Source organism: Poecilia formosa, unplaced genomic scaffold (genome assembly GCF_000485575.1).
Source record: "Poecilia formosa unplaced genomic scaffold, Poecilia_formosa-5.1.2 Scaffold21, whole genome shotgun sequence".
Taxonomy (NCBI): domain Eukaryota; kingdom Metazoa; phylum Chordata; class Actinopteri; order Cyprinodontiformes; family Poeciliidae; genus Poecilia; species Poecilia formosa.
This window is the reverse complement of record NW_006799960.1, coordinates 166,593-180,622: the sequence shown is the minus strand read 5'-3', so window position 1 is coordinate 180,622 and position 14,030 is coordinate 166,593. Positions and strand designations below refer to the sequence as shown.

At 39.4% G+C, this 14,030-nt stretch overlaps 2 protein-coding genes across 2 annotated transcripts in view; one reads left to right on the top strand and one right to left on the bottom strand.

Annotated features, from left to right (window-relative positions):
• ankrd28a (ankyrin repeat domain 28a) overlaps nt 1-14,030 on the bottom strand; it is a 40,655-nt gene that overhangs the window by 2,410 nt on the left and 24,215 nt on the right. The gene's annotated exons all lie outside the window — the stretch shown is intronic.
• LOC103134997 (biotinidase-like) lies at nt 6,207-12,193 on the top strand. Its single transcript, XM_016669222.1, has 8 exons — nt 6,207-6,460; nt 6,694-6,901; nt 7,850-7,995; nt 8,119-8,267; nt 8,359-8,536; nt 11,039-11,593; nt 11,963-12,107; nt 12,186-12,193. Exons 2-8 carry the CDS (start codon nt 6,700-6,702, stop codon nt 12,191-12,193), a joined length of 1,383 nt encoding a protein of 460 aa, XP_016524708.1. The 5' UTR covers nt 6,207-6,460; nt 6,694-6,699.

Here is a 14,030-nt window from a genome sequence, read left to right as displayed (position 1 = left end):
ATGTGCATTGGTCCGTTGTCCGGGGCTGGAGGCCAGCACATGTGGGCAGAAAGTGGAGGAGGCGGAGTCTAAGATGGACTTCTTGATGGAGGCAACTTTCCAGACAGATTACGTGTACCCTTCAGTCCTGGTGAACCGTATGGCAATCGAGCAACCTGATAAGCTGGAGAAAGCTGCAGGTGGGAGAGTAGCCATGAAACACTCCAACCTGAGCGGAGGCCTGATCACTGCCTGTCTGTACGGACGAATGTACCAGCTGGATAACGAGTGATCTGCTGTGGAATACTAGCATATCACTTAGATTGAATTCTGATTGCGATTATGGATGACATATCTCACATCTTGTGATGTACAAACAAAATAAAACAAATCTTTTTGCTCAATAGTTTTGTTTGTTTGTTTTTACAAAAAAATACATCTAACATCATCTAACTTCTCTTTGACCTTTCTAAAAAGGCAATCTTTAGCTCACTAGAACATACACTATGCAATAATATAAAGATTTTGTACCCAACTCAAACATAAAATGGCATGCTTGCTTTGCTCATGTTATTAATAATCCTGTGGGAGAGAGGGGTGCTGCGGTGGCTCAGAGGTAAAGCACAACCGATGTATGGAGGCCTTAGTCCTTGACACAGCTGCCTCAGGTTTGAGCCCCAGCCTGATGACATTTACCACATGTCTTCTCCCTCTCTCATTACCCATTTTCCTGACCACTCTCAAATAAACGACACTAAAGCAAATAAAACCATAATTAAAAAATAAAAAATAAGAGAGAGAGGGAGCGAGAAAGAGAGAAACAAGGAGGACAAGGAATCAAGAAAACTGGCTTGTTACATGAACTTAATTTTTTTTAATTAGTTGTACTACTTGATAGCTTGCTTACTTATAATTAAATAAGATATATGTACTCACTAATTTTAAGCTTACTTTGATTAAAAAAAATATGCAAACTCATTGCCTCAAAAAGAAATAAGTAAGGTGAACTAATTAGATTTTACAGTGTACTGGCAATGAGTGGAAGTGAGTGTTAGTCACATGGTACGACTGGTCGATTTGTAAAGCTTCAAACATCACAGCATCCGATTTCAATGCAAGCATTTCGCACTTCACAAAAATCTTATACTCGACACGTTTTGAAACTTTGAGACTTAAGGACACATTAGTAATTTAAAGGTCAGTATATTTACTTTACTTTAAATGTCAAACTAGAGTTAGAGTTATTTAAAAATTACAAAAAAGAAAGAACAAAAACATACAGTACGAAAATCTAACCACTTTAGGGATGATACCTTACCGATGAGACTTTACTGATTAATATTCATATTTCATGGCAATGAACTTTAGTTTCACAATGAGGGCCGGGGTAGACAGAAAAACAAAGTGTACGTCATAAAATCACAGTTTTACAAGCATTTAAGTTTGTAAATTAAAAATAATGTTTACAATTTAACCCTCCTGCGGTCTTAGCATGAGGCTCAGTAGAAGCACTGCAAGTGGCATGGTCAGACAGCGGAGAAGCAGGGCTTGTCCCATGAGATCGCCAAGTCCCTAAACCACACACAGAATCTTGTAAAACCACACGTGGGGTCAATGCGACCCACCGGACTGCTCAGATTAAAAAAAAAATAAAATTGTATGGTCCAAGTGATCCTGTCTCTTAAGATTGCAGGAAGGTTCAAAATAGTAAGTTGTTAAGGTTCCAACCTCAAAATAACTTTGGTTTGTTGCTGTATAGCTACCCCTTAACTTTCTTTTCCTATTCATAAGAGCTGACACACTACCTACTCTCCATCTAATGGGTATTGAGATTCCTAAGCCGCCAAAGATTACACTGACCATGTATAATAAGAACTATACTTTGGCTGGTATGTCAAGGAAGACTAGTCTGGTTTCTAACAACCATCTGAGTGTCTCCCCACTTCCCTCCAAGAATTTAGTCAGATCCTAGTTGATCAGCAGCTAACTAGGTTCCACAGATCACACCTCTTAGCCATTAATGATCACTCTTCCTCTATTTTGCAACGTGCACTTGACTCTGAACCAGGTAAAACTGAACCTGCGAGTCCAACTGGTGTTACTATTTTTTTAAAGTTGGACTTAAGCAAACCTATCATAATAATGCACCCACAGCTGTTTTAGCACCATCTGTTTTAACACCATCAAAACACATAATAAAAAATCATTCAGGAAATCCAATGTCCACCCTTCTTCCAAAATATTATATTCTTCTTTCATTAGGAATTCATGCAGGGATCAGCTACAGCTTTATTCAGCTGCAACAACTGGATGATAATCAGAAATCAAGTGATAATAATACTAGATCATCTTAATATAAACCACTTTTCCCTAACACTGGAACAGAAAAGAACTAATTGGAGGCTTTGACACACGGAAGTTGGTTTTCATACCCTGAGATGGTCTTGTTGGAAGAAGAACTTGAGCAGACAGCAGGCAACAGTCCACAAAGATGATTGTCCATGGACCTTTAGACTCGATTAAGTCAAATGTCCTTTTTTTTTTTTTTTTTTGAAAAAGCTCTTGGTCTTTGCCTTTGTCCTTGGGATCCAAACCACTGCTGACAAGAGAAATCTCTCTGCGCAACATTCTGGTGCAGCTACAATCTGTGGAAACTCTTGGGGTTGATTCCTCATGTGCAAAGCAGAACCTTGACTGACTGCAGCTCTTGGATCCTTTTTGTCCTAATGAAGGTTCATTGTTCTGTCCTGATGTTGGCACAACGGTACGCCCGTTGTTCCCTCTTTTGCTGTAGCATTTGTTTTGCTTGTTGCTGTACATGCTTCACTGATCACACCTTTGAAAAAGGGACAATAGAGACTTTGTCCTTAAACTGATCAAATTAGCTGGCTGCCTGCCTTTGATGGGTTTTGATCTCAGCCTCTATTTTCCATATTCAGCTCAATGTGTTTCGGTGATATTGCAGGTCAGCACTTTGCTCCTTCTTGGTTCCTCTGTTTTGTCTTTGTCTCGTGCCATCTGCTGACCAGCACACATTCTTTTTCAGTTCCCCGTTATTCTAAGTCTATCATGGCATACATGTTGTTGAGAAAACTATGGCATATTACAGGTTAGCAATCTACTTTGATTGAAGTTGCTCATTACTTACAATTACAAAAGCACACATTATGTGATTACAGACATCACTGTTAAAATCACTATTACAGTTATGTTGTGTTATAAACCATTCTACCCAGAGTTAATCATAGTAATCATAACATTGTCCAAACATAAAACTGTTTAAAAAGATAGTTAAGAAGATGGTCATCACTGCATATCAATATGAGAAATATTTAATGTTGTTACTGCTCAGTTCCAATGCCCGCCCATGTTTTTAGGGTTGGCTCTGCCACTTTGGTTTAATGAACCAAAGGCAAGCACAACATTTATTTCATTTCTGTATAAGAGGGGAAGATGTTGGTCGTCTTTCTGCTCGTCTTTTGTCTCGGTGAGACCGAGTCCGCTGCGGACTCGTACGTGGCTGCCGTGTACGAGCACAAAGTCATCCTGAACCCGAACCCTCGCGTCCCCGTGTCCCGTCGCGAAGCCCTGATCCACATGCAGAAGAACCTGGATATCTACGAAGAGCAGGCTGNAATCTGTCAATAAATTTCACTTTTGAGTATAAAAATGTATAAAAATATTTCTTGTATTTTTTTAAAAGGATTCGAAAACATCCAGCAACTCTCTGAGTGGTTTGTGCAAATCACTGACATCATTTGGTAGACATCATTAGGCTCTACCCAGAACATGCATTAGAAGATAACGTTGCAAGATTTGTTCCAAACATCCTTCCTTGTATGGAGGCAAACATTTTTGATATTAACTGTGCTGGTGTCAGGTACTTATTTTTTAATAGGACATTCTAGTTTTAACAAAGTGCATGTTTTTTTTTTTCCAGGTTGCACATTTTATATATCATTACACATTACCGGAAGAAAAACACCACTTCAAACAGGAATGATTGCGCATAAAGGCGGCTCGGCAAAAGCATGTTACGACATGTTCACAACGAATTAACCATCGTAATGGCTAAAAGCAAGTTTGGGGAACAGATGGCACTATGGGCTGCTATTTGTAGTTATACATTAATTTAGTCTAAACACAGCAGCCAATCAATGCCATATTGTTCCTGGTCAGTAGAATGTTTAAAATGTAGCTCTGAGATTATTAAAGAAATAAATAAATTCAAGTATATTTTATATATGTAGCTATGTGTTATTATTGCCCTGATGAATTCTGACTTATTACACCTACGGTAGCTAGCCTTACACAGTCTATTAAAAATGTAATTTACATAAATAAGATGAAATGAGCTTAGTAGCATTCTACTTGAATTACCTTTCATAAAGTTCTGTTCAGTAAAATTGAGGCAGGTAGATTAAATTATATTTTCTATTTTTGTGTGTAGAAAGTTTGATGTGATGCTCTGAATGTTGTGTGCCCAGTACACCAAGCAGGGTAGGAACGCCCCTGCCCTATGTTGTCAAGTTGACCACCTGAGGTTAAAAAAATAAAATAAAACAAAATCCAAATAACATAAACAGCTTCCAGTACTAGGAGGGCAACACTGACTCTGTGGGCCCGCCCACCTCCCTGGGGGCTGGGGTGGAGCTGTGCAGCGCACTGGACTGTAATGTTCAAATGCACAGTTGCGCATCAACAGGGTAAGTCACCCACTCCTCTGTTTAGCCTAAGATAAGTAAACTAACACAACTCGATCGCACATTCTCTTTTGGTTTCCTTTGTGTGTGTAGGCTTATTACATTTTTTCCTCAGTTGCTTTGTTGTATTTCTCAGAGCAGAATTGGAATTCTCAAAACTACTTATTCAATCTTCAAATCACTACCTCACTGGAGCAAATCAAAAGAGCATTTTCTTATCTCTTTCAACATGCTGCAATTGCTTTCGCACATCATGCAAGTGATTATGTGCAATTTTCTGCTTTTTTTCAACATTTTCTATGGCTTTTGTCCTGCTGTCCACAGCATATTGACCTCTGTTGAATTGTCTCCGCCTCCACATTTGAGCATAATTTCATCATGTAAGTCTTAGCATGCAAAACGGTTCAACAAGTTGTCATAATATGCCAAGCATGCTTATATGCATTTTAATCAGACTTTTTCAAACAGTGTCCTGAACTTATAAATTGCTCCCAGGTGAATCCTAAGTTTCTCCAATAGGTAAATGTGTGCAGCATTAGCTCAACCAATCCTCAACCGGTTTTCTAAAATAAATTGAAAGTGCATCTTAATTTGCCAAGTACAAAGTAAGGTGCACCTTGCATCTTGTACCACAAAGTTGTGTGTACATAAAGTTGTGTTCACTTAAACAACTTGCAAGTAGTGTAAATGAACCTTTACACTACTTCTGTTTTGCCTCCTAACCAGAAGGAGACAAAACAAGTTTGCCTCCTTCTAGTTAGGAGGCAAACCAGAAGAATCTGAGGACATCTACCAGTTTCTATCTTTCCAACATCAGGCTGTGAGGTTTTGACCCACAACAAGATGCTGGTGGTCGCCTCATTCTCTTCATTCACTAAGTTTTTTTTTCTTTTTTTTTTTCTCAGAGATGAAAATTATAATGTAGTTCCTACACCACTGCTTTAGGAATGTGCTCTATAGTGCTGTCTTTTCCTTTCTGCATCACAATGACAGTCAACCAATTACCGCTAAAAATGCATGTTTTGTCATTAAAGCTTTAGCCTTCTTCAGAACAGAACACGTAAACAGAACATCCCTGTTTAGTAAAATGACTAGTCAAATTGTCTACTTATTTAATCAAATTGACTGTCTTGTCCGAACAAAATTAAACAATGACATGATTTTGCGGCACTGACGTGTTCACTGACACAGATATGATTTTGAGAGATGAACTAATGATTTTAAGATAGGAACTGAGCTTTGCAGGTAATCCATGGTGTTTGTTTTGAGGAATGCACTTGTTTAACAAATGTCGAAAATGATTTGACAAAGTGTAATTGCGCCACAGAAACCCGAGCCAGTACATTCGGGTTATAGATCTAAATTCTAGCGAGAAATGCACCTTTTAAAGAGTAATTTGATAAAGAATTTGAAAAATAAACAACCTGTATTGCTCTGTTTATGATTAGTTAAAACAGTCAAAGGGACTATCCTTAAAAAGAAGAGTCACACCGTTCCAAATAAAATAGATTTATTTTCAAAAGGTGTTTTTAAATTGGTATCGGTACACTTGCTGTTACAGTAATAGTTCAACTAATTATAAATACTCGTACATAATCTTTTGCATGATGCACAAAAGCACTTGCAAGTAAGTCAATTTCTGAACCAAACACTTGAGAGAACATGTGCTTTATCAATATATATATAAATAACTCCTCACTTCCGGACCCCCACAGACCTCCGCCCATATCCAGTTGTTGTTTTCTGAGTGGGTGCAACTCTACTCTTCCAAAGAGAAAGTAAGATCTCTTTAGGGTTCACTGACAAAACAATGTCGTGCCTTTTGGATCTTTCAATTCAATAAGGTTAATATGAGGTTAATTTGATAATTACATACACACATTAACATAAACAAACTGACTAAAACAGCGACCCCATGCTGGTACTTACAGCGTAAGCTAATTTGCAGCATGACGTTGAAAAAGCTCCTTTGAACCAGAAGGAGCTCATAATATTAATTTCTCTGTAACAGGGGAAAATGCTGGTCGTCTTTCTGCTCGTCTTTTGTCTCGGTGAGACTGAGTCCGCTGCGGACTCGTACGTGGCTGCCGTGTACGAGCACAGAGTCATCCTGAACCCGAACCCTCGCGTCCCCGTGTCCCGTCGCGAAGCCCTGATCCACATGCAGAAGAACCTGGATATCTACGAAGAGCAGGCTGCTAAAGCGGCACAGCAGGTAGGCTGCTGGGCTGGGGAGGCTGAAGTAGATTCAGGATAGGTGTCCATCATTAATCCTACCTAATGAATAAAATCAGCAACTACAAGAAAAAGTCTGACATTATCAATGTCATGCATTTTATCTTATCTTATCAAATCAATCATAGCCTTGAAACACTTAATATAAAAATGGTCAAGCAGGGGGTTGTTTTGTGGTTGATTGTCTGATTCTAGTTTTGATTACTTTTCTTTGTTTACCTTAGTCTCTTTCTTTTATTGGGTTACCTGCTGTGCCGCTTGTTTTTGTTTGTGTTTTTTAGTTCTTAGATATTCTAGTTTAATTATGTTTATTTCTTCCTTGTGTCTGGATATTCTTTGCTAATCTTAGATTATTTTCCATAGCTCCCTTATGTGCTCTCTCCCCTCACACCTGCAACCTGTTTTCTAATCACTCCTGTCTTTTGTTCCAGCATTCGCCCCCTGTCACTATTTAGATACTTCTCCTGTTCTTCCTCTGTGGTTACTTTTCATTCCTGATTCTTGTTTCTGTTCTGCTCTGGTTCCCCATGGTTTTTCTTTTGTTTTGTTCATTTTTTCAAAAATGCTGCCTCCCTCCATTTCGGTCCACATTCAAAACAGTCTACCATGACAGAAGGAACCAGCTATCAGGATCCAGCAGACCTGCATTTTAGTAGTGATTTTGAACATTGGAGACAGCACAAGAGCAAAACCCTGCTCTGTGTTTTAGTGTGGCTATGAACTGTATCAGTGCTGCAAGTTTGGACTCCTCATCTCCCTTCCCTGGGGTTATTCAAATATACTTTATGATATACTTTGGTTTCAATTTCATTTCCAATGAATCAAAAACATGATATTCATTTGTATTCAGCCACCTTTAATGTAGTACCTAAAATTGAGAACTACATACTTAAGTTTATAAGTCATTGTTTTATCTGCTCTTGTTCAGAAAGCCAAGATACTTGTGTTTCCAGAAGATGGTATTCACGGTTTTAACTTCACCCGTTCATCCATTTCCGGATACATGGAAACCATTCCTGACCCTCAGGAGGAGAGCTGGAACCCCTGCACCGAGCCTGACAAATACAACAACACTGAGGTTAAAATATAGATATTTGTATGACTCTTTTATTATTTTGACACTTTTATGGTTACATGTTTACACCGACAACTTTACTTGGACCAAAGGGGCATTTATATCAAGTTCATGAGTTTCTTTTAGGTTCTCCAGCGACTGAGCTGCATGGCCCGTCGCAACAACCTCTACCTGGTGGCAAACATGCCTGATCTGCAACCCTGTCCCCTGAAGACGGCCCCGTCCACATGCCCCACTGATGGACACTGGCAGTTTAACACCAATGTGGCTTTCAAGTACTGGGCAAACCTTGAATACAAAACTGATCAAGTACACAAATGCATTGTGGAAGTTAATGCAAACCTGTCATTTTTCCCTTTCACACAGTTCTGACGGTCTGCTGGTGGCACGTTACCATAAACAGAACCTCTACTACGAAGAATCCTTTGACACGCCTCCAAAGCTTGAACTGATCACATTTGATACACCCTTTGCTGGGAAGTTTGGTCTCATCATCTGCTTTGACATCCTGTTCCACGATCCCACAGTAGCCCTGGTGAAAATGGTAGGAAGCTTCATCCACACAGACGTGTCTAACTGAGCCAACTCTCTCTTTTCTTATCTTTTTGCTTCTCTTCCAGGGTGTGCGTCAGCTGGTTTTCTCCACAGCGTGGATGAACGCTCTCCCGCTGTTGGATTCAATTCAATTTCATAGGGCCTTCAGTCTGGGGGCCAATGTCACGGTTCTCTCTTCAAACCTTCGTAATGAAAAGCATAGGATGACAGGAAGTGGTATCTACACCCCATTTTCTGCTACCTTCTACCACGCCGTGAACAGAGGCCCAGAGGAGGGTCGGCTGCTTGTGACCAAAGTCCCAGTCTTGGGTCCAGTTGGGGTGAACAATGTGGGTGACTCAATGTCACCTGTGGCTACAGAGTCTGATCACTGCCACAGAGGTCGTTGTGCTGATTCTCCTTCTCCTGGTTCATCCTTCACTGGAACCATGGCGCATGACCTATATAATTTTGTCCTTTTAAATGAGACACAGGGCAACCTCAGAGTGTGTGATAGTACGTTCTGCTGCCACCTCCAGTACAAGTGGACAGCACATAACAAAAGCAAGGAACTATATGCATTGGGAGCATTTGCAGGAATGCACAACGGAAGTATACGTTATGCCGTGCAGGTAGGAATGGTGGTATCTCAAATAAATTAGAGTATCACTCCAATCTTATATGTATGGAAGCCCATTTCCGCCACTCTGTTAAAAAATAAAAAATAATTATCTCATTATAATGAGATAGTATATCATACTATCTCATAATTATCCCATTATAGTATCTCATTATAATGGGATAATTATTTTTCTTATTTTTTTAACAGAGTGGCGGAAATGGGCTTCCATATATATGGGATCATTGCACTCATAGTGATATGTTTAATTCTGATCACTTTGATAGCAGTGTCTTCCAGATGATTAAAACCCCAAATTCAATTTCCCAAAAATACTATACTACATAAAATTAAATAATTTTTAATGCAGAAATGTTGGTCTACTGCAGAGATCCTCAAATCAAGGCCTCAAGGGCCAGTGTTTAGCAGGATTTAGATATGTCTCTGTTTCAACACTCCTCTGTCAAATAATCAGATCATTAGCAAGACTCTGAAGAACTTGATCTTAATTCGACATTTGGACGTGTGGCTAACACAACTGAATGGCTTTGTTCACTTCTACTGCTATCTTTACTAAAACTGCAGTCAGATTACAATTCTAAAACAGTGCTGAAAAAATGATGTCTTTTACAACATCTCCTTTTGTTCGCTGAATTGGAGAAAACCTAGATGTAGCAGTGAAATTAGAATCAAAGGAATTGCATAGGAAGGCAATGGCCAGGTCACACCAGTTTGCTGAACAATGAAGCCATCATACCACTGTCATCAAACCAGGTATTAGTACTTTTGGTAGCGTGGACAGATGCAAAATTCTGCTATTGATGAATGGCTTAGTGGCTGTGAGGCTGAATTTTATGTTTTCATTTATTGTTGATAGTCAAGATTAACAAATCCAAAATTCTAAATTATTTCACTTTGTGTAAAGTTAGGCCATCAAATATGATTTACACTTCTTGAGTTAAGTTGTTAAATTATTTCACTGAAGTCCAGCTGCATTTACCTCTCTTCCATACAGGTATGTGCAGTAGTCCGCTGTGCAGGACTGGAGGCCAGCTCATGTGGGCAGCATGTGTTGGAGGCGGAGTCTAAGATGGACTTCCTGTTGGAGGCAACTTTCCAGACAGATTATGTGTACCCTTCAGTCTTGATGAACTGCATGGAGGTAAAGCAACCTGACAAACTGGAAAAAACCACAGGTGGGAGAGTGGCCATGAAATATTCCAACCTGACTGGAGGCCTGATCACTGCCTGTTTGTATGGAAGAATGTACCAGCTGGATCATTTGCCGCAGAATAATAGTAACACGCTAAAATTGATAGTTTTTTTATTGTTGTTTGTGTTTTTTCTATTTTTAATTTGCAAATATTGTCAACATAAGATTGTCCATACAAGGGCTGGTCCCAGGTATACACCTTTACAAAGGTCCTTTGGAGACTAACCAAGAGAAACTGAGCACACATTCTGTTGATGCATTGCACAAAACAACTTTGCAATCTTTTATGTTACTCAACCTGCCTAAAAACCTTCAAAACAAAAACTTCTTCTCTAGGTCTTTTCAATTTTAAATCTCTTCCCACTGAAAAATACCTCTGAGCAAGCTATTTGGGTAAAACTTTATTTGAAGGGGGTTGAATAAGACTGTCATGACACTTTCATAAACATGACATAACACATGTCATGAACATGAATAAGTCTTCATGAATATTTATGACTGTTGTCATAAAGCGTCATTTGGTAAATTATGACACTTTTAATACAAAGTTGACATTANTGCTTTGACATCCTGTTCCACGATCCCACAGTAGCCCTGGTGAAAATGGTAGGAAGCTTCATCCACACAGACGTGTCTAACTGAGCCAACTCTCTTTTCTTATCCTTTTGCTTCTCTTCCAGGGTGTGCGTCAGCTGGTTTTCCCCACAGCGTGGATGAACGCTCTCCCGCTGTTGGATTCAATCCAATTTCATAGGGCCTTCAGTCTGGGGGCCAATGTTACGGTTCTGTCTTCAAACCTTCGTTATGACAAGCTCAGAATGACAGGAAGTGGTATCTACACCCCATTTTCTGCTACCTTCCACCACGCCGTGAAGGGAGACCCAGAGGAGGGTCAGCTGCTTGTGGCCACAGTCCCAGTCTTGGGTCCAGTTGGGGTGAACAGTGTGACTGAATCATTGTCACCTGTGGATGCACAGTCTGATCACTGCCACACAGATGGCTGTGCTGATTCTCCTTCTCCTGGTTCCTCTTACCCGACCTTCAAAGCAACCATGAGGCGTGACCTGTATTGGTTTGTCCTCATAAATGAGACACAGGGCAATCTCACAGTGTGTCATGGTACATTCTGCTGCCACCTCCAGTACAAGTGGACAGCACATGACAAAAGCAAGGAATTATATGCATTGGGAGCATTTGCAGGAACTCACAACTCAAGTCAATGTTATGCTTTGCAGGTAGGCATGCAAAAAATTTTTTGAATATCATTCCAAAGTTATAAAGGTTGATTGCACTCAGTGATATGCATGTTGAATTTAATTCTGATCACTTTGATGAATGTGTCTTCCAGCTAATGAAAACCCCAAATTCAGTTTCCTGAAAAAGTTATGCAGACAGATGAAAAGTCCTGCTGGAAAATGACCAGTGGCTTATTGGCTTATTGGCTGTGAAACTGAATTTGGGTTTTTCATTCACAGCTTGGTACCAATCTAAATTTCAGAAATATATTCCTCTGGGTAAAATTAGCCCATCAAACATGATTTATTACTACTAAATTAATTATTTCACTGAAGTGCAGCTGCATTTAACTCTCCTCCTTTTTACAGGTATGTGCAGTAGTCCGCTGTGCGGGACTGGAGGCCAAGTCTTGTGGACAGAAAGTGGAGGAGGCGGAGTCTAAGATGGACTTCAGGTTGGAGGCAACTTTCCAGACAGATTACGTGTACCCTTCAGTCCTAGTGAACCNGTTATGTCATGTTTATGACAGTGTCATGACAGTCTTATTCAACCCCCTTCAAATAAAGTGTTACCGCTATTTGCATCCTGTAGCACAATAAGGGTAGCTCTTATCCTTAATGTTATTCATTGAAATCAGATGTGATAAAGTCTAGTTAGCCTCTTTTTCCCCATTTCAATTTTATGCATTTTGTATAGCTTTTTTTCCATTTTATTTTTTTAGTCCTGTGTACAATTTAGAAAATTGTTCCCCCACATTCAGTTAATTTGCTAAAAACATCTTATCCCTGATTGCAACTCTACACCCTTCTCATGAAGGACCCATAGGCTACAAATATACAGAGAAGAGCAATAATGAACACAGAACATAACAATTTTAGAACTTTTAGAACGTTCACTGTTGAACTAGTGTTTCACAAAAGAACTTCCTTGAGTGGGGTTGACTGACCCTTTTTAGGTAATGATGGCAATCCCTCTGTTTTCTAACTCGGGTTTATGATATTTTATGTGGTACTCTAGTCAGAGTAAACGCCCTCTTAAAATATCATTTACTGGACTTATTAATTGTTGCCGATTCATCAGGATAATCGGGCTTACATGCTACGGCCAAGATTGGGTTCCTCGAAGTCCCCCTTTTGTTTTCACAGATTTTATTCAGCTTTAGCCTTTATTTGGTAGTGAACTAACAGGAAAGTGGTTTGTGAGAGAGGGGGAAGACATGCGGCACTCAAACACATGTAGATCTTAAGCTTTCCAATGATGTCAAACACATGGAATTAAAAAAAAAAAGTTCTTTACTGCCACATGTTGTGTGCATAACATTTTGGCTTATTTGTAATTTAGAGCAGTGGTCCCCAACCCCCGGTCCGTGGACCAATTGGTACCGGGCCGCGCAAGAAATAATTATATATTTCCGTTTTATGTATTATTTGAGTCTGGAGGATCTTTTATTTTGAAAATTCTTTAACCAGATTCTCTCAGTTACTTGCGCGCCAACACTGAGCCCACAAGCAGCAAAATGAGTAAGAAACAGATCAGGTGTCTTTGGAAAGTTTCTTTGCAAAGGGGAAAAGGCCCAGAGAAGAGACAGGAGAATGGATTTATCCTGGACCGGTAGGTGNACTTAAGTCTCAGCTTCTCTTCTTTCAGTGTCTGAGAACGAGAGCACTAAGAAGGAGGAAGGACATGCAATACGTCTTTAAAGTGACAGTTTTTCTTTACGTCTATATTTCTCCTCCCTCTAGTGGCCATAAATGTAACATCTCTAAGGGGGAAAGAAAAAGACAAAAATGAGTATTAAAAATAAACCAAAACAGATACAGGAGAATAGTCAGCTTGCGTGTTTCATATGTATCTTTTTTTTTTTTTACCTTCATTCTGCAGACAGCATTGACAGCCAGTGTCAACTGCTTTAATTAGGGGGTCATTCGCTGTGATGATAAGTTTTACTGCCCAAGTTGCTGCAAGGGACCCGGAAACAAGTGGAAGTGCTGTCCTTATACCCACTGGTATGATTTGCACATCTATACAGAAACTATATGTCCTGGCCTGACATATAGAAATGAATACTGTTTTATTGTAAAACCTTTGAGACTATTTTTGTTTTAATTCTGTGAATAATTTTCAGGGCATGTGCTGTGCAGATGCACAATATAAACCACCTGAAGCCGACTCAGATACACTAAAAGCACTGCATTACTCTCTTTTTCTCAACATTTCCAATAAAATCTCTCAGTGCCTTATTACCAAGCAACAGTTAAGAGGTAACTGATGTGTTCATGAGATTAGTGTGACTATTATAAAGAGTATCGGCTTTCCAGTTTGTTTAGCTCAAAGCTTTTTTATTGAAAATATATTTTGTTACACAAAAACACACATATTGAGAATGTTTAAGTTTTCTCTTAATTATTATGACCTGCCTTGTGTACACAAACAAGT